Below are 25,027 nucleotides of genomic sequence, written 5' to 3'. Positions count from 1 at the left end.
TGTGGCCCCTCTCCTGGCAGCCTGAGCTCATTCTCATGATGCTAACAGACTGGACTCTGGCTCCTGCCACTGAAGAGCATGAGCATGGGGATGCCCCAGCTGACCCAGGACTAGGCCCAGGTGTCCCTGACCCTGCACCTGTGTTTGAGGTCTGGGCCCACGTTCACTCAGTGTGTGAAGTCAGACACAGGCCCCAGCTGGGAAGCAGGAGCAGGAGGGGAAAATCGTGGTGGGGAGTCTGGGTGCCAGCCCCAGCTCTGCCGTGGACAATCTGTGTGATCTTGGGGAGCTCCTCTTCCCTTCTCCGTGACTGTTTCTTCCCTTGTAGAATGAAAAGATGGAATTACAGATCCCAGGGATTCTCAGCCTCACTCCCATTAGAATCACCCAGGAGCTTTTAAAAACTTCCCCACCCCCAGAGATTCTTGTCTGGGGTGGACCCAGGCATCAGTATTCTTTAAAAGCTCTTTTAGTGATTCTAACGTGCAGCCAGGGTTGAGAAACAATGGGCAAGATCATCTTTAAGACCTTTCCATCACTAATGTTTTATGACTCCATCATCATAGTGCCTGACGGGAGGCACGACTCTGAATTTCTGTCCACCACATCTTCTGTGGCCCTAGATGAGGAGTGTGGGGCACCCAGACTCACAGAAGGCGGTACAGTCTCTTGGTTAAGTGTGTGGGCTCTGGAAAGCAAGGGTCAGAGTCCGTGGTCAGCTGTCTGGGTTTCCTTTATATTACTGGGATAATAACAGTACCTTCCTCTTTGGGTTGTTGTGTTAAGTTAATTCATGCTTGGAAAGTGCTTAAAATGATGCCTGGCACACATGAGTGCTCAATGAACTTAGTATTATTGGGGAGGAGAACTGGATGGAAAGGGGTACCCAGAGAGGAGTGTTCAGGTGTGTTCTTGGGTTGCAGGTGAGGCTGGGAGGCCAGTGGGCTTGAGTCTCAGGACCTCTGTCTGGCAGGGCATGCCTGGGGGCGCGGGACCCATACTGCGGCTGGGACGGGAAGCAGCAACGTTGCAGCACGCTCGAGGACAGCTCCAACATGAGCCTCTGGACCCAGAACATCACAGCGTGTCCTGTGAGAACCCGTTCATGCCCCCCACCCAGGACCTCTCCCCCCAGTGCAGGCTGTGACTCCCCATCAGTTTCCCCATATCCCCTGGGACCTTGTGTCTTCCCTACCCCTGCTTTGTGTGACAGGTCCTGCCCCGTGTGTGTCTGCAGGTGCGGAACGTGACTCGGGATGGGGGCTTCGGCCAGTGGTCACCATGGCAACCATGTGAGCACTTAGATGGGGACAACTCTGGCTCTTGCCTGTGTCGGGCCCGAGCCTGTGACTCCCCCCAACCCCGCTGTGGGGGCCGCAACTGCCTGGGGCCTGCCATCCACATCGCCAATTGCTCCAGGTAAGTGAGGATACAGGGCTTGCTGGGTGGCCTGGAGTAGGAAGAATAGAGGAAATGGGACATCCCCAGCCACATGGTTGCACTAAGGGACAGAAACCACTGAAGGGCTGTGCAGAGGACTGGCTAGGCGGCTACCATCTGAGGCAGGAAACATGAGCCCTGGGGGAGTTTCCACTCTAGTGGGAGAGAAGTTTCTGCCTTGTGACGGCTCTTGGTACAAAGAGGAGGTCTGGACAGGCCTGAGAGTCACCTGTAGACAACCATTGCCTCAATGAGCCTTGCGGTCACAAACATGAGGGACAGCATGGATGGTGGTAAGGCAGGCAGACCTGGTACCAATCCTGGATTGCTACTGTCTAGATGTGTGACTTTGGCCAAGCCACCTAACCACTCTGAACTCGAAGTAAGGGTTACAGTACCCACCCCAAGGGTTGTTGGGAGGGTTAAATCAGATACTACGTATAAAGCACTTGCACACTGCTTAGTACCTGGCGACTCCATGAAGTGGTTATAACAACTAACCCATAATTCTAGACACTCTTAAAGTAACTTAATTCTATATACATTTAATAATTTAACTGTCACAAAAACCTCATGGGGTAGGAATACAATCACATCCTTACTTAGATAAGAGTACGATGAGGCACAGAAGGTTTTGGAAACATGCCCAGGTTTATAGAGCCAGTTAAGTGGTAGAGCCAGAATCTGGAAAAGGGAGTCAAAGCAGACAAGAGTGAGTGGTGTCTGAGGTTCAAGCAAAGCACGTGCAGGGGTAGAAGAGGGAGAAAGAGCACGGGTTTGAGTTCAAGGTTCAAACAAAAGGTTGCAGGTTGGAAAGGCGACTGGGGCCTTCTAGAGAATGTGTCCATTTGCTCCTGGAAGTAGAGGCCGTGTCCTCTCTCTGTGCCCTTGCCCTGAGCACAGCCTGTTGTATGGAGGAAGGCTCTCGAAAAATAAACGAACCAATGAATGAGTCTGCCTAAGATGGCTTCACTGATATTTTGTGTGTCACGGCCTGCACTTCCTTACAACATAAAATCCATCTGCGCCGATGGAGATTAGATCTGAGAAGCTAGGACTCAGAGGGTCATCTGTCTCTGTCCCCTCCGACCCCCCAGGAATGGGGCGTGGACCCCGTGGTCGTCGTGGGCCCTGTGCAGCACGTCGTGCGGCATTGGATTCCAGGTCCGCCAGCGAAGTTGCAGCAACCCTGCTCCCCGCCATGGTGGCCGCATCTGCGTGGGCAAGAGCCGGGAGGAGCGGTGAGCCCCCGTGTGGCTGGAGGTTTCTGAGACGAGCTAGCCCTGAGGTCGCAGACTTTCCCGGCCCCCTAGAAAGTGGCCTGGATTCTCCGGGTGATTCAGTGGACTCTCGTTCTTCAGTCTTGGACTCCCAGTGACCTCTTGTTAGGGAAGGGGTGCCTGCTCCCTAGGGTGATGACTCCCCCACCTCCCTCCAGGTTCTGCAACGAAAATACGCCTTGCCCTGTGCCTATCTTCTGGGCCTCCTGGGGCTCCTGGAGCAAGTGCAGCAGCAACTGCGGGGGTGGCGTGCAGTCGCGGCGGCGGTCCTGCGAGAACGGCGACTCCTGCCCGGGCTGCGGCGTGGTGAGCGCCGGGTGGCGAGAGGGCGCGGGCGGGGCGCGGGCGCGAGCATCTCCGGCCAAGGGGAGGGCCGGCCCGGGGGCCGCGAGGCTGGGAAACAGCCCCCGCTCCCATCCCGAAGGAGTTCAAGACGTGCAACCCCGAGGGCTGCCCCGAAGTGCGGCGCAACACGCCCTGGACGCCGTGGCTGCCGGTGAACGTGACCCAGGGCGGCGCGCGACAGGAGCAGCGCTTCCGCTTCACGTGCCGCGCGCCCCTGCCCGACCCCCACGGTCTGCAGTTCGGCAGGAGGAGGACAGAGACCAGGACCTGCCCCGCCGACGGCTCGGGAGCCTGCGACACCGACGGTACAGCCCTGCATCCTCCCCCCACCCCCCCTCCCAGGCCCAGAACGATGGGGCGGGGGTAGGGGAGCCCGGGCGCGGGGGCTCCCGGTGGCCCCGACGCGCGGTTTGGAAGAAGGTGGGCGTGGGGGACCTCTGGGCGGCTCCGTCGCTGAGCCCGGTCACCCCACCCACCCGCCCACCTGCAGCCCTGGTGGAGGATCTCCTGCGCAGCGGGGGCACCTCCCCGCACACGGTGAGCGGGGGCTGGGCCGCCTGGGGCCCGTGGTCGTCCTGCTCCCGGGACTGCGAGCTGGGCTTCCGCGTCCGCAAGAGAACCTGCACGAACCCGGAGCCCCGAAGTGGGGGCCTGCCCTGCGTGGGCGATGCCGCAGAGTACCAGGACTGCAACCCCCAGGCTTGTCCAGGTGACCTTGTGCTAAGGAGTTTTGGCCTAGGGAAACCCCCGCCCAGGGAACCCCGTCTAAGTGACCCCACCAGGCCACCTCTCCTGTCCCGTGACCTCTTCTCTCTGCCAGCTCCGTACAAGCGGCACCAGAGCAATTTTTTGCCCTGAACATGGACAGAGCAGCTACTCCTGTGGACCTGGGCCTTTTCTCACTCTCCTTGTCACTTTTTTCTCTCCTTTATTGGGTTAGCCAGATAAGGAGCTTGAGTTGAGGTGTAGTTGGTTTTGGATGTCTCCTCGCAGCCTGCATTTCCCCCTGCCACCCCTGAGGGGATGGGGGCACTCCCCAACAGTGGGCTGTGGGGGTGGGGCCTGGGGCAGAGTGGCCTAGCCTGGGGTGGGGAAGAAGACGTCTTGGGCCCTGCCTGCACCTGTGGCCCACTTCACACACCCCGTCGCCTTGCAGTGCGGGGCGCCTGGTCCTGCTGGACCTCATGGTCCCCATGCTCAGCCTCCTGCGGTGGTGGCCACTATCAACGCACACGTTCCTGCACCAACCCCACACCCTCCCCAGGCGAGGACATCTGTCTCGGGCTGCACACGGAGGAGGCACTGTGTGCCACACAGGCCTGCCCAGGTACTGAGTACATCTGCCCAGGGCTGGGGAGCACTGGTGAGCCTTCCAGTCCCCACCAGGGGGTCCTGGGGCACTTAACCTCATCCCAACCCACAACCCACAGAAGGCTGGTCGCTGTGGTCTGAGTGGAGCACGTGCACTGAGGACGGAGCCCAAAGCCGCAGCCGGCGCTGTGAGGAGCTGGTCCTAGGGCCCAGCACCTGTGCTGGAAACAGCAGCCAGAGCCGCCCCTGCCCCTACAGCGAGATTCCCGGTAGGTCCTTGAGCTGACACCTTCACACCAGCCCTTCCCACCCTGAGCTCGCTCCCCTTCTGAAGTGTGTGTCCTGGGCTGCAGGATGAAACACGAGGGTGGGAGGCACATGCCCTTTGCCTCTGCTGAGCCTCATCCAGTAAATGGGGCAACCCTTCTTAGAAGTGGAGTCGAGACAGAGGGGAATGACAGCTCCGTGCTGACCCAGAGGTCCTCCCACAGACACATCCAGCCCCGAGGGACGCCTGTCCTCCCCTCCCTGCCCTAACCCCCATCTCTGCTTGTTTCCCTGCAGTGATCCTGCCTGCCTCCAGTGTGGAGGAGACCACTGGCTGTGGAGGTAAAAGAAACGTGCCCCATGACACGACCCTTCTGTCCCCTCCTCCAGGAGGAGACCCACCTTCTCTGAAATCTAGAGTTGCTCCCCCTCCCACTTCAGACAGACAGACCTTGGGGAGGACCCCCACTGCTTTGAGGCTGGGTGTAGGGGGTTCTGGGCAGTTCCATCCATGCCTCCTAACTAGGAGCGGTCATCAAGTCTATATTCAGGAAGAGTCATTCGTCCCCACACTCTTTGTTTGCCTCCTCTGACCCAAGCCACAGGGTATCGTGTAAGAGAGGCCCCTGGTGAGCGGCTGCCCAGCCTCCCTGTTTCCTTTATGTCTCAGAGCCTCCTGTTGGGAGGCAGTGGGGGGGGGGGGGTCTGTCCTCTTCACAGTGGCCCTTTCTTTACCACTTGGCTCTCCCTCTCCAGGGTTCAATGTCATCCACCTGGTGGCCACAGGTGTCTCCTGCTTCCTGGGCTCTGGGCTTCTGACCTTGGCAGTGTACCTGTCCTGCCAGCACTGCCAGCGCCAGACCCAGGAGTCCACACTGGTCCATCCCGCCACCCCCAACCACCTGCACTACAAGGGTGGGGGCACCCCCAAGAACGAGAAGTACACACCCATGGAGTTCAAGGTGGGAGCCCTCCTGTAGAAGCACAGGGCAGGGGGAAGAGTGCAATGGTTCTGGCCTGAGCTGGGCGTGACTGGGCTGGCCACTCCGGAGGGCGCAGTGGTGTTGTGAACAGAATGCTGTTTGCATCAGCAGTCAGAATGTTCTTTCATTGCTGTCTCCTCATCTCCTTGCCCTGGCCTGCCCTCTTTCCCCATCTCTCCCTTCACCCCCTCCTCTCTGTTCCTTCCTTCTCCCACAGACTCTGAACAAGAATAACCTGATCCCCGACGACAGAGCCAACTTCTACCCATTGCAGCAGACCAATGTGTACACGACCACCTACCACCCCAGCCCGCTGAACAAGCACAGCTTCCGGCCCGAGGCCTCACCTGGACAACGGTGCTTCCCCAACAGCTGATACCACTGTCTGGGGACTTGGGCTCCTTGCTTGCTAAGGCACAGAGCAGGTGGAGATGGGACGATGGAGCCAGTTTGGTTTTCTCCTTCTGCACTAGGCCAAGAACTTGCTGCCTTGCTTGGTGGGGGCCCATCTGGCTTCAGAGAGCTCTGGCTGGCGGTGACCATGGGGGAGATGACTGGCTTCAGGCTGGCACATGGCTGCAGTTCCAGCTCAACCCAGGTCTCTCATGGCCTCCTGGTGACCCACCGTCGTGCTGCTCTCCCCTGCCATGTCTGCGCTGTGGACCTATGGGGCATGTGAGGAATTGGAGAGTGGAGATGGCAGGGGCAGGCTCATAGGTTTGGGTTGGAAATGATGGCCTGTGTGGCCATCACGGGCCAACTCTGCCCCTCTCTGGCTGGCCCCAGGAAGGGCCTGGGATCCATCCTGATTATCTCTGAAAGAAACTAATCAGATGGCCCTGGTAGCTCTGGATTCTCTGCCCAGGGATGGGCCATCGTGGTGTTGCCCCAGTGTGACATGGGGATCAAGGCTGGCCCAGGCTGTCCACCTTTGCTTAGCAGTCTGTACTTTGCCCATGGACATCCCTCTGGTCAGAGGCAGTGAGGACTTGGGACTGGACACTGATCTTTGCTGAGAAGCCCTTTAATCTGGGCTGGCACAGGCCTCAGCCTTGCCCTCAGAATGCACGAAAGATGGCCCAGGAGAAAGGGAGGCAGGCGTCCAGCCTCCGTGCCACTATGGAGACTGTCTTCCAGTTGCTGCTCAACAGAGCTGTTGGCTGAGACCTGCTTGGGAGTCTTTGCTGGCCCCTCATCTGTTCAGGAACACACACACACACAGTCACAACCTGCTACAGCAACAAAAAGGATGTTGGGCTGTGGCATTATTATTAAAGACGATATCCAGTCTCCAAATGTAATTTTGTCTGCGTGCGTATGTGTGTGGGCTCCTCTTGGCATGGTCTTGTCAATCAGAGCAATGCACTTGGTTGACAGATGGTCTTCTCAGGATGGAGGAAATTACCCAAGTGGAGTTTGACTTTAATAGTGGATATCTTTCGATTTGTGAGTATATTTGCACACACATCTTGCCCTAAACTTTTGGAAAAGAGATCAGGGATAAATAAATTCATAAGTAGGAACACAAGGTACACCAAGGGTAACACGACACGGGAGATTTCTGCCTGTTCCCTTGGCAGTTCTTCCAGGCAACAGTTCCAGAGCAGAAATGTGTGTGTCCAGCAAAGGGGCATTCATGAGGGTTATTTTAAGAGGTATTTAAAATACAGAGTTTAATAAAAGCAAAACTGACTGAGAAATGAGTAAACCTGTGAGGTGGGGGAAGCCCACTGTAATTTTTGCTGGATTAAATAAAAAGAACCTTAAAACCTCAGCCTGCCAAATCAATGCTGCCATTTTGGATGAGATTGATGGACATGTTCAATTTAGCAAGTGACTTCCTGACTTTTAGCTGGATCAATTCTCACGGGATTCCCAACAAAATCTACTTGTAGGTCAGGCTATAAAGCTCAAGAATCCTAGTGATAGAGGAGGCAGAGGGTCTTGGGGAGTGGAGGAGGAGGAAAAGAGGCTTCCTGGGCCTCATGTCTTGGAATCCTTCCTGCTGACTGGGACAACTGGAGGAGCAGTGTCCTCAGGCCAAGGTGGAGCCCAGTCCTAGAGAGCTCAGGGGACGTATGAGCATTTCTGCAGTTTTGGGATTCCTCACTGGGTTCCTGTTAGCCCCGTGAGTCCAGAGCTTGTTGGGGGTCTGTGGGGTGTGTTAGATCTTGGGGTCTCAGATTCCCTTGGACCTGGTAGAACCAGTGAAGTTCAAGAGTGTTCGAGGGCCCAAAGTGTCTGCTTCACAAGGGCCACTCATGTATGTCTAAGTGGAGGGTGTCAGGTCAATAGGAAGCAGTCATGGATAAGTCGCAGGTCATGCCCACCCGCTGTGGACTAGCATGGCATCGGTGGGAATGGAAAGGTATGGCAAAACACACATCGCACACACTGAATTCTCTTTCTATAAAAACTTGTATTTTTGGAGGCACGACCATTCAGAATGCGTGAAGAAATCCACACTGCATGCAGATTAGCTTGCATGGTTGACAAAGGCTACTTCCTAGCCAGCCCTGGCTGAGACATGAGGAAGCCAGGAATGTGCTCCCTGACAATGAGGGTGTGATGCTCTCTGGCAGGTGCTTGAGGCCATATGGATGGCTGTATCCACATGGTGTCAGGAAGCTGAGGTATGAAAGACAAGGGGGCTTCTTAGGCTCAGCTGGCTCAGCAAGAGAGGGAGGAAGATGCAGGATTGGGTGCTCCAGGCCTTCTTGGGCCCTCTTGTCTTTAAATAAGTCTGTGTGTGTGTGCGTGCATTTTCTTATTATTAACGTAATACATGTTCATTGCAGAAAATTTAGAGGATATAGGGAACCAAAAATAGAATCACAATTATATTAAAAAATAAGGCAGAGACTCAGGGATTTTAAATGGCGACGTGAAGACTTTTCTAACCCCTTCTTTCAACATCACTCCAAAAGCAGAGAGAACAAAAAAACAAAAGCTCTGTCACTATTTTCAATAAAACTGGGATGTCTGTGTAATCCCAAGTCATAATACATGAAGACAGAAAGCAGAGTAACAGCATCATCTGGTAAAGTGGATGTGGGTGATACCTCAGCACCCAAGCAATTGCAGAAAGAATCCGAAATTCAAGGAACCAGGTATCACGGAAGGTGGCGTTAAGGTGGGAGCCTGAAAAGGGGGGTTGGTTGAAAATCTGTGTGTCAGCTTCAGCTAGACCCTCAAGTTGTCTTCACTGTCAACTCTTATGGCTAGGTCACCACTCCTCTGTCTCTACAGGGGGCAATAAGTGTGGTCCCTGACACACTGAACCAGAGGCCTTGGACATGGGGACACCAGGCACAGGGCTGGGTGTGTGGTGAGGGGATGTTTGGACAACTAGGGGTTAAGAAACAGACTGCATGATTGTTCATGGGATTCGGCAGTTGCTTTTTCTAGCTAACTCCAAGACTGGCAGCCGGCTTTCTCCCCCTCCTCTTCTCCTGGGCAGGAGATTAGATGATTCTTTGAAGAAACAAATGAAACCTACAGATTCTGAAAGAATACGCCAGCTAGTCATCTGTGAAACAGCCCTACAGAGAAGTACACTCATTAACGAGCTGTGCCCAAGTACACAGAGCCCGCAGTCAGATTTCAGTGCTTCACTCTTCAATGGGATGGGCACAGACATCAGAAAAGGCGCCAACATGAAGGAAAGGCCAAGTACACAGATAAAGAGGAACTCAATGAGAACAGACGATTGAGAGATAAGAACATTTCAAAGACACCACAATTCTTCAGAAATAAGTGAAGATATTGCATTCATGAAGTAAGAACAGGGTGCAATAAAAAGGACAAGTTAAAGCTCTTAGAAATCAAAAAATATGACAGCAGGAAAAAAAAATAGCAAAAGTGTTTAAAGATAAAGGAAGTTTCCCAGAAAGTTGAACAAAAAGACAAAGAGATGGAAAATAGGAGAGAAAAGATAAGAAAATTAGGGAATCAATCCAGGAGGTCTAACAGCCCATTAAAAAACTAGGAGGGGGAAATTATCAAAGAAAGAATACCAATTTTGCCAGAAGCAAAGGACCAGGTCTTCAGATCAAAGGGCCTTCCCACCGCCTAGCACCATGATGAAAAAGATTTACCCTGAGGCACATAAAGGTGGCATTTCAAAACATCAGCCTTGAAGGGAAGAATACACTCCCACGAGCAGTGAATTCTCATTTTATTGCTACTCACCCTAACAGCTGACACCATCCCCTCCAAGCACCGTACTAAGTGTCGCACACTGATACCCTATTCCGTTCTCACAACAGTCCTAAGAGGAAGGTACTATTATCATGTCCAATTTACAGATGAGGAAACTCTGGTTTCTTTTTTTTTTTTTTAATTTTTATTGTTTTCGGATGTACATCATATTTCAAATTCTGGATACATTACATCATGTTCACCACCTGAACACTAATTATAGTGCATCCCCTCACATGTGACCCTAATCACCCCTTTTGCCCTCCCCCCTTCCCCAATGGTAACCACCAGTCCAATCTCCAATGCTATGTGTTTTTTTCTTTTTTAGTCGTTTTTATCTTCTACTTATGAGTGAGATCATATGGTATTTGACTTTCTCCCTCTGACTTATTTCACTCAGCATAATTCCCTCAAGGTCCATCCATGTTGTCACAAATGGCTGGATTTCGTCATTTCTTATGGCTGCGTAGTAGTCCATCGTGTATAAATACCACATCTTCTTTATCCATTCGTCCCTTGATGGGCACCTAGGTTGCTTCCAAGTCTTGGCTATTGTGTATAATGCTGCAATGAACATAGGGGTGCAAGTATCTTTATGCCTTTGTGTTTTCAAGTTCTTTGGATAAATACCCAGCAGTGGAATAGCTGGATCATATGGTAGATCTATCCTTGATTGTCTGAGGCTACTCCAAAGTGCTTTCCATAGTGGCTGCACCAGTTTGCACTGCCACCAGCAGTGAACAAGGGTTCCCTTCTCTTCACACCCTCTCCAACATTTGTTGTTTCCTGTCTTGTTAATTATAGCCATTCTGACCAGAGTGAGGTGATAGCTCATTGTAGTTTTGATTTGCATTTCCCTGATAGCTAATGATGTCAAGCATCTTTTCATATGCCTGTTGGCCATCTGTATTTCTTTGGAGAAATCTCTGTTCAGATCTTTTGCCCATTTTCTAATTGGATTGTTGGTTTTTTTGTTGTTGAGCTGTATGAGTTCTTTGTATATTTTGGATATTAACCCCTTATCTGATATGTGGTTTGCAAATATCTTCTCCCAATTGTTAGGTTGTCTTTTCGTTTTGTTGATGGTTTCCTTTGCTGTGCAGAAACTTTTTAGTTTGATGGAGTCCCATTTGTTCATTTTTTCTTTTGTTTCCCTTGTCCAGTCAGACATGGGACTTGAAAATATGCTGCTCAGACCAATGTCATAGAGCGTACTGCCTCTGTTTTCTTCTAGAAGTCTCATGGTTTAGGGTCTTACATTCAAGTCTTTAATCCATTTTGAGTTGATTTTTGTGCATGGTGTAAGGGAATGGTCTACTTTCATTCTTTTGCATGTGGCTGTCCAGTTTTCCCAACACCATTTATTGAAGAGACTCTCCTTTCTCCATCATATGCTCTTGGCTCCCTTGTCGAATATTAGCTGTCCATAAACGTGTGGGTTTACTTCTGGGCTCTCAATTTTGTTCCATTGATCTGTGTGTCTGTTTTTGTGCCAGTACCATGCTGTTTTGGTTACTATGGCTTTGTAGTATAATTTGAAATCGGGGAGTGTGATACCTCCAGCTTTGTTCTTTTTTCTCAGGAATCCTTTGGCTATTCGGCGTCTTTTGTTGTTCCATATAAATTGTAGGATTCTTTGTTCTATTTCTGTAAAAAATGTTGTTGGAACTTTGATAGGGATTGCGTTGAATCTATAGATTGCTTTAGGAAGTATGGACATTTTAACAATGTTAATTCTTCCAATCCAAGAGCACAGAATATCTTTCCATTTCTTTGTGTCTTCTTCGATTTCTTTCAACAATGTTTTGTAGTTTTTGGTGTACAGATCTTTCACCTCTTTCGTTAAGTTTATTCCTAGATATTTTATTCTTTTTGTTGCAATTGTAAATGGGATTGTAGTCTTAATTTCTCTTTCTGCTACTTCATTGTTAGTATATAGAAACGCAACGGATTTTTGTACATTGATTTTGTATCCTGCAACTTGACTGGATTCCTTTATTATTTCTAAAAGTTTTTAGTGGACTCTTTAGGGTTTTCTAGATATAAAATCATGTCATCTGCAAAGAGTGACGAAACTCTGGTTTCGTACGTTTAAATAACTTGCCCAAAGTCACACAGCTAGTCAGTGAGGGAGCCAGAATTTCAACCCAGGCAGTCCATGTGCTTGTTATCAATTTGATAGTTTAACAAAAAAAACCCCAATTGTTTATATTTTCATTTTTAAATATTTAATGAGTGACTATTTCCCCCAATCTATGTGTTGGCCATTTGCATGTCTTCTTTCTAAGGGTGATGCTCTGTACCCTTTCTCTCAGGTGGTCATCTTTTCCCTATTACTTTATAGGAGCTCTTGTGTACAAAAGATATTAATCATTGGTCAAAAAGATTTAAATATTTCTCTAATTGATCCTATGCTAATTTTGAAACACAGATTTTGAATATTTTACAGAATCAGAACTACTGATTTTTAAAAATGAAAGTTGTGTTGATCTTGCATGAATGACCCTGAAATCATGAGTCTTCTCGCTGTCACCACCGTGAAGCTCAGGGACGGAGTCTGAAGGGGACACATTTCTCTCTTGTATTCCCCTAAACAAGTAAAGACATGGTCTAGGCTGGGGAGGTACCCACCGGGTATTTGACTTAGAGGAGCTCATGTCCTCATGCTCCCCAGAGGATGCAGGATGCCTGAGAGTGAGAAAAACAGCAGAGTGTGGGTTGAGAGGTTCATGTCTCTGGGAGAACAAGGTATAGCCTGGCCCCTTATGTCAGCGCAAATGAAGTTTAGATGAGAAACTAAAACGGGCTTCTCTCTCGGGTGGCGGAGACTGGCTATAGCAGTGGACAGTTTCAGACCCAGAGTGCAGGGCACCCTGATCACGGTGAGTCTCCGAGCAGGTCAAACATAATCCTCAAGCATCCAGGGTTTGGACCCCACTGATGATGCAAGGAGATCATCTCCCCACATGGTCAAGGAGGTGCTGTTGACAAGAGGTGGTACACCTGGGCAAGCATCAGCTCTTCTCTGACTAGATGCTGGCTTCCAAGTCCTGCTTCCAAAGTCACACAGCATAATACAAGCCTCTGTATTCAAAATTAAAATGTAGTCTGACTCGGTGCATGTCGTCTGGGAACAGAAGATATTGACCCAAACTTGCTTTGACAGCTGGCAACAGACAGGCACCTATTCCCATAGTACCCATTCTGAGTTTTCTTTGCTTGGGAGAATGGGTGTTGGACAGAACATCAGGGGCTCAGAGTCTTAACTTTACCACTCACCAGTTGTGTGACCTCAGCACATCTCTTCCCCTCTCTGGGTTTCAGTTTTCTGGCCTATGTAATGGCAGGCTTGGGCCCAGGGTCCCTGCCAAACTCTATGGTTCCCAGAGCTTTAGAAAAAATCTTGTACGTGGTGTTTTTTTCTTCTCTGCTTTTCTAGCCAAGTGCTCTGGTGTTGCTCCAGCCCTGGGCCTTTCTCTGGTACCTGCAACTTGTCTCCGAGTCTGCTGTGCTTCCTGGGGCTGGCTCATCTTCTAGGGAAATCAGGCTCCCTGAACCCACTGTCCTGGTGCAGGGCTCTGGGAAAATGTCTTGCTCGGAGGGCCAACTGGACGAATATGGTCTCCTGGAATTGCAACATTCTAAAAGGGGAGCTTCCAGTAGAGAAGAGACATCCAGCCACTAATACCAAACAATGGGTCACTTGCCTTGGTCCCAAGCCCCATGAGTTCCTAAGACCTGGTACAGTCCCCGAGGAGAGTCTTTCAAATGGTGGTCTCTGTGGTCCAGAACCTCCTCAGAGGGCCCAGGAGCTTCTGTCCGAGCCTGGCCATGTGCTCAGGTCACCCTGTGGCCTCCAGCTGCAATCCTAGGTCATCTCTGATGATTCACTGGAGAACCCCTGCAGACCAGCCCAAGACAGACTCAGGCAAAGCCTCACTCCTTATCCTCCTCATCCCCATCCTGAGCTGCTGAGGACGCTCACTCAGTGCTCGAGGGGCTGGGCGTCTGATCCCATGGCCGTGTTGACTGTGCTCATGATTACAGGGGGGGTCAGGCCTCAGGGTCTGGATTCATGACTCTGAATTTTATTGGAAAATTTACCGCTACCCATGAGGTCTTTCCAAATACCCTTAAAGGGAAACATTTTCCCTAGAACTGTACCCCAGTGTCCAGGGGCCGATGGGACACAGCATCCCCACTATACTTGGGACATTCCTAATCAGCTCTGCCCAGCATGGAGCATTCTCAAACACAATGGCCCCACTCCCCCCACCCTAGTAAATCTCCCTTTTGAGATTCCCAGGGGAGCAGGCCCCAAGTAGCTCCTGTCAGCCGCTCTCCTAGATGTAAGCAGGTAGCGCTGAATTCCTGCTTGACCATCTGCAGCCTTGACCAGCAGCATTTCTTTCCTAAATGTAAGCTCACAACTGCCATTAAATATTTTTTTTATTAATTTCTTTAATGAGCATAGACAGCAGGCATTTAAAAAGAATACATGCATGGGGTAAAAAAAAAAAATCAAACAGTATAAGAGGATAGTTAGTGAAAAGTGAGTCTCCCCTTCTTGATTCCCGGGCCCCAAGTTCCCCTTCCCTGAGGCAGATGGAGATGGACACAGATACACAGGCATATATGTACGTTGGTGTGTGTACATAAAATGTACCAAAGTTTGGCTTTGACCTTGACATTCAGCCCAAAATCTGTGAATTGGCCTTCCGCCTCAGCCTTTGGAAGTCTAAACAGCTGAATGTGTGCTTTGCCATCATTTATAGTCCTCCTGAGCTGCTGCCTGATCTACAGTCGTGGGTACATGGGTTCCCATCGTATCGAATCAGCACATCAACTCTGGCGGCATGCACAGGGCACGCCACTTAGATTTACTGTTAATAAATGATACTCACTATAAATGTCTAGACGAATCTTGAAGTGAAAATCTCTGCTTCGCATGTTAAAATTCTATCAGTCTATGGAACTATACATGTATATTTAGCATTGTAAGAGTAAAATGCCACAATAATTAATGATGATTGTGACACGGCTAATTTTACGTTCAAACACAATTAAGCACTTTCAAATAGCAAACAAATAGGGAAAAGACTGAGAGTTAAAAACAACGTTGTGAGAGAATGTTAGTCACATTACTTTAGGAAGAACATTATAGTCTTTGTGAGCCAACAAACGTTAAATCATTTTAAATAACACAGGGCAGAATAACAGAGATTTGATTAAATCATAATTCTAATGTTTGTCAACTGGTTTGATGTCTATCTAGCCTTCATTATGTTAAACAAAATAACCTTTCAGTATTATGTTTAATTTTTGGTGTTTAATTCCATTTTGGTTATGAGTCTTTCAAGAATAAATTCTATTTGGGAATTCACGTCTTATGAAAATGGATTTTAAAAGAAAGAACGTCAGCTTTTCTACTTCAACATTTCGTAAGCAGAAAAAAACTGACCAAATTATGTTCAATATCCCCTGAAAAACCACCTTTGATCTAGACATAATAAAGAACATAAAGGGAATGAAGAAAAGAAAAAAGTCAGGAAAATGAATATATAAAAAAACAAATCTGGGTTCTCTACAGTGAAGTGAGCATCTGCTCAGCGCCACGAAACTGCAGCTGACCACGCCCAGCAATTACTGTTTCTGCACGAAAAGGTGAAACTGAAAATCGGAGCATTAGCAATTTTTATAGCAAAATTATAATAATAATCTCATTCTTTGGGCTGAAGTTTCAGATTAATTCTTGCATCCCAGAAGTTCTGTTCTGAGAAGGTGATAGCTGCTTTGGCCTCAGCTTTAAGCCAATATTGATTGTACATTTGCCCCCCATGTGCACTCCGGGCAGCAGACAAGCCGGCCTGCACACCCTGCTCAGCACCAGCCTGTCCATTTACCAGTCTCCCTGCAGAGCACTCCATGGCTGTCCTCTTCCCTAACAACTGCACCACCATTTATTTAACCAAACTCCTCATGACTTTTAGTATGTTTTCACCTCTCGTTACAAACAGTGTGGCAAAGATGATCCTTGTATGTGTTCAACTATAATGGCAGAATGAATTCCTAAAAAGAGAATTACCCAAAGAATATACACATTCTAAATTTTGTTAGATTGTCCAACTTGTTGTAACATCACATCACAACTTCTAGTTTTATCCGTCTCTCTCTTTTAGAGGTAATTCTCCAGTTTTAGTGATAGGGCTCATTCTAGGTGAAAGAGGCGGTCAAGGTGATTTCACTGTCCCTCCATCTCCCAGGAGCTCCCTCCTTCCCATCATGGCCCCGGTCCCCCAAGCACCTGGTCAGACTCCCGTGAGGCCCCACCACACCTATTCTTCTTTCGCCATCAAACCTGGTCTGTCCAATGTCCTAGGTCTCCTGGGTCCCTGTTCTCTGAAGCACTAATGGACGAGCAGGTTCCAGCCGCAGTGTGGCTGGTTGACAGTGCATTATAGTAAAGGCTTTCGAGGTCTAACCTCAAAGAAGTAAGTGATGCTGGGACTTCCGGGAACTGTGCCTGGGAGGTGAGACAGACAGTTTGGGCAGAGGGATTCCCAAAGCCCTCTATATCAAAGCTGCCTGGGACACGATCATCCTCCCTTCTTCCAGCTCTTTCCATATTTCAGGAGTTGGGAAAAGGCTGAGGTTCCTGGAATCTCTCCATAGCTTCCTCTTGACCCCCTTCTTCTAGCACTTTCCTCTCGGGAAGGAGTGGGGTCCCTCCTGCTGCTTAGGGCATCTTTTTGGACTTAGAAAGTTCTTGTGTTCTCTTGACCTTCATTTTAATGTCTGTATAGGACCCTGGCCCCTAAATAGTGACATAAAGGTCATTATTTCAACTTGATTTGCGTCAGGGGCTTGGGACAAGCAAGCACAGGGAAGCCCAGACTTCCATGTCAACTCCAGAGAATGACACTCAAACAGACGCATCTGTCACGGTCCTGTCAAGTCCATTGTTCCTGAATCTCTGAAACAGCTCCCACACCCATTCTCCTACCATCAGACGAACAACATTAGGCTGGTCTTTGCACAAGGATGGCCACTGATTGGCTCTAGCTGCCACAGAGTGGCCTGGCATGAAGGACTGTGCCCAAAAGCCCAGAGGGAAATCAGCCAAGCCAATCAGATTGGCTTTCTGTGGGATCTGGGCAGAAGAAGGAAGATAAGATTGGCCAGTAGCAATAGAAGAATGGAGCAAACACACAGGGACTCCACGGAAAGAGACTGGTCTGGCTGAGAGAGACAGGGGAAGTGGCTGTCCCCTTTCTTGGCTCCAGCCCATATATCTAATCATATCACCTTGCTAAGATGGCTGAAATAACTCTGTGATTCTTCTAACCATAGGAGCACACTCTCTCCTGGACATCATTGGGAGGGGTTCAAAACTCACTCTGCTGACCCATGTTCTCTTCCACTTCCTCCCTCCCCCCAAATACCCTTCCAAGGAGATTTCCCACCCACAGAGTGTAAGATTGGCTTGACTTATGACCTTTACTTTAAATTCCCTTTCAGAGAAAAGGGTTCGCCATGTTCACATTTGCCTGCTTGGGCCACATCCGGAAATGGTCTATGTGCTGAGGGAAATCCAGCTGCCTGAACAGCTCATCTCCCCACTCTGAGGAGCGTGCCCAGTATTCAGCCAGCACCATGCAGGCACCTGCTAGTTCTTCTACGTGAGGCACTGTGGGGTGGAGCAGTAGCTATTGTTATTACTACTTTTTTTTTTTCCTACATACTTTCCGAGAGAATTTTGAAAGATTTAGTTACACCCTCACAATTTTTACATTGACATCTACAATTTCCCATCATAGTTTAAAAAGCTGAAAAGGACATAATTTCTGGCATATTGAAAATACTGACATTTAAAAATAAAACTGTTCTTTGAAATGTAACTAATAGAATCTAAAAAGCACAGCATTTTTAAAAAAACAGGAAAAGCTCTACTTTAACAATTGGAAAATTTACATGGTCCCTTTTACCTTTTGAATGCATAGATCATTTCACTTCCCCCACAGAATTTTATCCTAAGGTAATATATTTTTAAGCTTGAAAGTCTTATTGTTCACACTATCACACTTCTCTGCAACTAAAATATGTATATGAATTATGACGTTAATTTAAAAGATTCCCTATGACTATGAGATCTAAGTTAAAAAATTATTTGGGGGGCTAGCCTGGTGGTGTGGTGGTTAAGTTTGTGCCATCCACTTCGGCAGCCCAAGGTTCTCAGGTTCGGATCCCGGGCACAGACCTACACACCACTCATCAAGCCATGCTGTGGTGGCATCCCATGTACCAAAAATGGGGGAAGATTGGCAACAGATGTTAGCTCAGGGCCAATCTCCCTCAACAACAAAAAAATTATTTGGGATTGAGATGTCACAATTATTAACATCAAACATTAGAGAGACTGTTGAATTTCAACAAATATTAAATGTAAAGTATAATTTTAGAGAGCAGTAGTTTAGAATAAATATTACTTATTACTAGAATGAGAAAGATTATTAGCAGCAGAGAGAGAGTCTTAGGACTTGCAAAACATGTGTTAATGCTTGTTGTCAAGTCCATTATTTACAGGAAAATCCACAATGTGCTCCTGCTAGAGTGTGGACATTGAAATCTATGGAAGGAATTTAAAACAACAGAGAATAAGTTGGCAATGGTAATGAGGAGACTTGTACCCAAGTAAAAGATGAATATGGGTTTATAGTATTTGGTAATCTTTTGACAAAATTTAATAAAAATGAGAAAACTTTTAGAAGAAAAAATAGGAGAAAACCTTTATGAGCTTGGGTTATGTTAGGATTTGATTTGACACCCAAAGCACAATCTATAAAAGAAAATATTGATAAATTGTACTTCATCAAAGTTAAGAACTTCCACTCTTTGAAAGACACTGTTAAAAGAATTAAAAGAAAAATCTCTGGAGAAAATATTGGCAAATCTGGAATATATAAAGAACTATCAGAATCCAATAATAAGAAAACAAACAACCCAGTAATAAATGGGCAAAAGGTCTGAAGAGACTCTTTGCCAGAGAAGATTTATGAATGGCAAATAAACACGTGAAAAGATGATCAACATCATTCATCATTAGAAAAATGCAAATTAAAACCACAATGAGATACCACCACAGACTGTTAAAATGGCTAAAATTGAAAAGGCTGATCACACCAAGTGTGGTGAGGATGTGGAACGACTGGAATTCTCCTACACTGCTGGTGAGAATGCGAAGTGGAACAACCACTTTGGAAAACAGTTGGCAGTTTCTTAAATAGTTAAGCATACAATTACTATATGATCCAGCCATTCCACGCCTAGGTATTTACTCATGACAAAAGAAAGTATATGTCCACACAAAGATTTATATACAAATGTTCATAGCAGTTTTATTTATAAGAGCCAAAAGCTGGACACAGCCCAAATATCCATCACCAGGTGAATGGATAAATTGTGGTATATCCATACAATGGAATACTACTCAACAATGAAAAGGAACCAACTATTGATACATGCAGCAACTTAAATGAATATCAAAATAATTATGCGAAGTGAAAGAAGTCAGACAAAAATAAAGAGTACATACTGTATTGTTCCATTTCCATACAATTCTAGAAAATGAAAACTAATGTATACTGGCAGAAGGCAAATCTGTATTGCCTAGGGTTCGGGTATGGTGACAGGAGAGGTGGAAGGAGGGGGGGCATATTAAAGGGGGCGTGATAGACATGTCCACTTACCTTTTTTTTAATTGAGGTAAAATGTGTATATAACATATACCTTTCAGGTGTACAACATTATAGTTTGACATCTGTATACACTACAAAGTGATTGCCACCAAAATTATGGTTGTTCATCACCATATGGTAGTTATATTCTTAATTTTTTGAGGAATCTCCATACTGTTTTCCATAGTGGCTGTACCAATTTACCTTCCTGCCAACAGTACACAAGGGTCCCTTTTCTCTACATCCTCACCAACACTTGCTATCTCTTGTCTTTTTGACAATAGCCATTCTAACAGGCGTGAGGTGATATCTCATCGTGGTTTTGATTTGCATTTCTCTAATAATTAGAGATGCTGTACATCTTTTCATGTGTCTTTTGGCCATCCGTACATCTTCTGTGGAACGAGGTCTATTTAGTTCCTCTACCCATCGTTTAATCGGGTTGTTGGCTTTTTTGTTGCTGAGTTGTATGAGTTCTTTGTATATTTTGGATATTAACTCCTTGTCAGATACACGATTTGCTAATATCTTCTCCCATTTAGGAGGTTGCCTTTCCATTTTGGTGATGGTTTCCTTTGAGGCACAGAAGCTTTTTAGTTTGATTGGTTCCATGTGTTTACTTTTGCTTTTGTTCCCCTTGCCTTTGGCGTCAGATCCACAAACACATCACCACGTATGTCCACTTATCTTGATGGTAGTGATGGTTTCATGGGTGTGTACGTGTCAAAACTTATACTGTATACTTTAAGTATGTTAGGCTAAGTACACGTCAGTTATACCTGGATAAAGCTGTGAAAAAATGTGAAAAAATGTCCAACAAAATATAAAATACAAACTTAGCTCTTACAATGTTTCCTTTACTCAAAGGTGTACCATTCATCTGTCTGGAGTAGACAGGGAACTTCCTTCCTCCTCCTCGAAATACTCTCAAGTATGGGACACAGACGGGGGCGTGGGTGGAGGAGAGCACTCTCAAAGCTCTTCCTCAAGACTGAGAAGGGGGAAGAGGCCGAGGGGATGAGCTTCAAAAGCAGCATGCTTTATTCCAATCCCGAATATTCTTAGACGGATACAGTTAGATGAGGTGCACATCCTTGATGTGTGTGTCACACGGGAGAAATAAGGTCCTGCCACCGTCACCGTTTCTCACTGATGTTCTCCATGCTTTGCTTTCTTGGAACCCTCAGGAGTTTGGCAATCTTTGACAATAGTTGGGGAATGGAAAAGGCGAGGTTATTAAAGAATTGTCATCCTTTCTGCTCCCCCACTCTATAATACAACTGAATTCTGAGCATCTCAACACAAGTCAAAGGACCCCATTTATAATGCCACACTGTCCTTAACAAATGTGTGTAAGAGGGGACAGACGTGAAGCCCTACCTGGGCTCATGATAACTTGTTACAGGAGGAATTGTGGATGCACATAATTTTAATTGTCCTTCTCCCCTTTTGGGGGGGCGGCCAGGAGGTTTTTACCTCCGAGGACCTCCATAGTGATGAATAAGTGACAAGAGACAGGATATACTGGAGTAGATAAGAAGCCATTTGCTTTAAAACTAATACTACCTGATCTTGTTTTTCCAGAAAGGCATGACACGGCTTGTCAAGCATGCATCGTACATCTGCTTTCAACATTTACAACGTCCCAAAGCAGAGAATGATGCCCTTAAAGATAGGGATGTGACTCTTCCCATATCACCATTTCTTTAAGGATAAGCATCTCTTCCCAGAAACTAAGGATTAGTTACCGACCTGCTGTGCTCACTTTGTGACCACTGACCTGCTGACCACTGACCTGCTAACTTCACCTTGTAACTACTGACCTGCTGTGCCAGCAAAAGTATCCTGTGACTGTTGTAAAAGGGATATTCCTGTCATACATGATGTATGCTCTTTGTTCCAAGACAGTATATAATCACTCTGTACACCCCACTTCTCTGGAGTGCTTCCTTCCTTTGTGAAGGTGCTCTCCCAGGCTGGATGGTCCTGAGGTTGGGCTCATAATAAACTCACCCCAAGTTTGATTTATAGATTGATTACAGATTATTTGTGTTGACAATAGTAATAATGCTAAGCGTGAGAGGTGTACCTTTCATTTGTAAAGTGGGAAAAGGACGCATATGAAGGGGGAAGTGGGAAAGCAGAACCTAGCTCTGACCTCATGTCAGCAGGAGCTGTGTCAGATGCATTTTAGGAAAGGCAGTACTCGGTTTCCTTAAATCTCTCACGCTGTGACCCTCTTGCACTCCCATGCCCTGATGACAAGGTCCCTGACGCAGAGGGATGACCCTGGACTTTTGAATTCTAGACCCACCACTTACCAGCTGTGCTATGTGTGAGGTGGGAGTAGTGACACCTACCTCGCAGGACTTTTGTGACAAGGGAATTGATTACAGAACAGAGCCTCACGCAAAGTCTGGCAATACACATACACTGCTCTTCGAAAAACTCCTTCGCTCGCGCGTGTGTGTGTGCGTGAGACAAAGTGTTACTCAGGACCTGCTGCCTCCTGGTTGGAGCCAGGGGCTCTGCATGCTGGGCTCAGACCCATCCCCACTGCTCACCAGCTATTGGACCTTAGGCAATGTGTTCTTCTGATGCAAAATGGAGCTAATAATAGATGTACTCTGGGTTTGCCGAGAGGGCTGAAGCACGGAAAGTGCTTAGAACAGTACCAGGCACAGAGCACGCACCCAAAATGGTGATCATTGTTACTGAGCTATGCATAGGGGCTTAAGGTTTGCTTCTGCAATCTGAGTCCCTGGTCTGTCAAAGTAAATACGGAAAATATGGTCTTGAGCTTCACAATTGCTTTGTTGACAAAATTCCAAAATATGCCCTAGCTTCCTTTGGCGAAGAAATGATACCAGTCCAGCAAGTTATGCATGAAACTGCTCTGTAAGACCCAATAGAGAAAAACTGAAGTCTTTCATATTGGGCCTTTCCTCTCCATTTAGCCAAACTTGAGAATTTCCCTCCTTCCTTCCATCCCTTCCTACATTGCCTCCTTTCTGCCTCTTACTTGCTGGAATTCAGAATTCAACAGGTTCCTAAAGATCATCAGGTCCAGTGTTTTAAGGGTTGAATCAGCGCCCATCCGTGCCAAGTGTGCGTGGTTTACAAGAAGTGAAGCAAAGAAGAGAGGCCAATGTGACTTGCCCGGCTGTCACAGCTCCTTGTCACTTTTCCCACCTGAGCAGAATCCCTGAAACTAACTCATTTGCTGGTGGACCCTAAAGGGGCTTGTAACACAATAAGAAATACACATTTGGTTTCTGCCTCTACTTCCTGGCACCCAGATCCTAAAACCCCTGGAATCTCTGAAGTGATGTCCTTCTGTTTTCTAAGGAGATACTGGTGGCTGGATGGGCTCAGGATGGAGGCTGGCTGCCAGAGGAATCAACCACGGGATCAGAGGGTTGGAACTTCAGGCCCACTGCCCCAACCTCCTGGGAGGGCAGAGAGTCTGGAGTTGAGCTAATCACTAATGGCTAATGATTTAATCAATCATGCCTACATAATGAAGCTCCACAGAAACCCTAAGTGAAAGGGTTCAGGGAGCTTAGCTTCTGGGTTGGTCAACACGTGGAGGTGCCAAGACGGTGGCACACCCGGCGAGGGCATGGAAGCTCTGTGCCCCTCCCCTATGCCTTGCCCTATGTATCTCTGCCATCTGGCTGTTCCTGAGTTGTTTCCTTTTATAATAAACTGGTAATCTGGCACATAAACTGTTTTCCTGAGTTCTGTGAGCCATCCTAACAAACATAAAACCCAAGGATGGGGTCATGGGAACCCCTGACTTACAGCCTTTTGTTGGTCAGAAGTACAGGTGACAACTTGGACTTGCAGTTGGCATCTGACGGGGGGAGGGGTGCGTCCTGTGGGACTGAGCCCTTAACCTGTGGGGTCCACCCTAATTCCAGGCAGTAGTGTCAGAGCTGAGTTAAACTGCTGGCGTCTGCTGAGAATTGGAGAAGTGCTTGGTGTGGAAAAACCCTCACATTTGGTGTCAGAAGTGGGTATTGAGGGCAGGGAAGAAACAGTTTTTTCCATTTAGGCTGGATAATAACTAAATTAATATGGGGCTACTTGTCAGGAGCTAAGTCTTTATACCTGAACCAAGTAATTCTCCTAGGTATCTTTTCTATGAGAATAATCAGAAACTGAGATGAGGATAAACAGACAACAATGTATTCCCCAGAATACACCACTCAAGAAGCAGCCTTGATGTCCAACAACAAAATTAAATAATTTAAATGATAAAAGTTTCCCTTGTCACAGGCAAATGTCATGATATAATGTCAAGGATATGAAGCAAAAATACAGTGATGGTCTGGTCTCTATTAAAATCGTTTACAGCAAGAAGTAAAAAAAGCCCTATTCTGCATTTTTAAAAATGAAGACTTTGGAACCTTCAAGAGAACAGGACTGTTTGGAAACTAATCCAGGAAGGTTAAGAAAAACTTTCCTCCAAAAAGTTAAAGATGTTCATGATTCCAAGTTTTCCCAAGGCGGGGCTCCCCACCACTTACCCGGGGACGTGCTTGCTTTGAAACTAAAGGAGGAAGGAAGTGCTTCCTGGTTTTCTACCTCAAGAGCTTTCTTGGGTGGTTCTTTTGTTTCAAATTCCACAAAGGCAAAAAACTCCTTGGGGTCTCCAGGAGACTCAGAAAGTGGTGGACTTACATAAACAACATTGCCACATTTCCCAAATACTTTCAATCCGGCTGTGATCAACATTTTTGGGAATTAACTCCCATGACAAATTAAAAGCAGTATTAAATACGTAAGGATTTAATAATCATCCCCTTACTCAGAAGGTCAGTACATTTTAACTTGAAGATTGAAAAAGAATAAAACAAAACTGGGGCTGGCCTTGTGGCGTAGTGGTTAAATTTGTAGTGGTTAAGTGCTCTGCTTTGGTGGCCTGGGTTCATGGGTTCAGATCCTGGGTGTGGACCTACACCACTCATCAGCCATGCTGTGATGATGACCCACAAAGTGGAGGAAGACTGGCACAGATGTTGGCTCAGGGCTGATCTTCCTCAAGTGGAAAAAAACAAAAAAGAGGAAGATTGGCAACAGATGGTAGCTCAGGGCTAATCTTCCCCAGCAAAAAAACCCCCAAAATGATGACTTTGGGAGGGATACAGAGGGAAGGAAAGGAAAAAGGTGAAAAACATCAATCAGGCAACCAACATGTACCAGTTCATCACTTTATCCATCATCACAAAATCCACGTGAGGTAAGCATAATTATCCTCTTCCTTTATTTTACCATATCTTGTCAATGGATGAGAACACAGGATCTCCAAGAAATGAAGGAACTCCCCCGTCTCAGGGCTTGTCCGTGGAAGAGGAGGATCGGGCCGGCCTGCCCCACTCCCTGCTCAGGGTTTTTCCCACCACATCTCACTGACCATATGCTCAGGGGGCTTTGGCTCCACTTCGACTGCCATTTGGAGTTT

At 47.3% G+C, this 25,027-nt stretch overlaps 2 protein-coding genes across 11 annotated transcripts in view; one reads left to right on the top strand and one right to left on the bottom strand.

The window, feature by feature from the left end:
- The window catches only part of SEMA5B (semaphorin 5B), a 120,679-nt gene extending 109,084 nt beyond the window's left edge, over nt 1-11,595 (top strand). For 7 of the 8 annotated variants that reach the window (XM_044771481.2, XM_070508978.1, XM_070508979.1 and 4 more), the window contains 12 exons: nt 974-1,091; nt 1,238-1,419; nt 2,538-2,681; nt 2,879-3,026; nt 3,145-3,370; nt 3,556-3,774; nt 4,222-4,392; nt 4,496-4,645; nt 4,941-4,985; nt 5,400-5,605; nt 5,844-5,983; nt 6,100-11,595. In XM_044771481.2, coding sequence (XP_044627416.2) covers nt 974-1,091; nt 1,238-1,419; nt 2,538-2,681; nt 2,879-3,026; nt 3,145-3,370; nt 3,556-3,774; nt 4,222-4,392; nt 4,496-4,645; nt 4,941-4,985; nt 5,400-5,605; nt 5,844-5,983; nt 6,100-6,343 — 1,993 coding nt within the window. In that variant the 3' untranslated portion in view covers nt 6,344-11,595. Of the gene's footprint in view, nt 1-973; nt 1,092-1,237; nt 1,420-2,537; nt 2,682-2,878; nt 3,027-3,144; nt 3,371-3,555; nt 3,775-4,221; nt 4,393-4,495; nt 4,646-4,940; nt 4,986-5,399; nt 5,606-5,843 lie in introns of all 8 variants that reach the window. The other variant, XM_044771482.2, reaches the window with a different exon arrangement.
- The window catches only part of SLC49A4 (solute carrier family 49 member 4), a 105,437-nt gene that overhangs the window by 6,074 nt on the left and 74,336 nt on the right, over nt 1-25,027 (bottom strand). Inside the window, exon 9 of one of the 3 annotated variants that reach the window (XM_070508987.1) lies at nt 11,751-13,727. The exons of 1 other annotated variant lie outside the window; for it this stretch is intronic. In XM_070508987.1, the coding sequence (XP_070365088.1) occupies nt 13,714-13,727 (14 nt within the window). In that variant the 3' untranslated portion in view covers nt 11,751-13,713. Of the gene's footprint in view, nt 1-11,750; nt 13,728-20,691; nt 20,760-25,027 lie in introns of those variants that run through there. One more of the 3 variants, XM_070508985.1, reaches the window with a different exon arrangement.

The sequence above is a fragment of the Equus asinus genome, chromosome 5, assembly GCF_041296235.1.
Source record: "Equus asinus isolate D_3611 breed Donkey chromosome 5, EquAss-T2T_v2, whole genome shotgun sequence".
Taxonomy (NCBI): Eukaryota; Metazoa; Chordata; class Mammalia; order Perissodactyla; family Equidae; genus Equus; species Equus asinus.
This window is presented reverse-complemented; position numbering and strand designations above follow the sequence as displayed.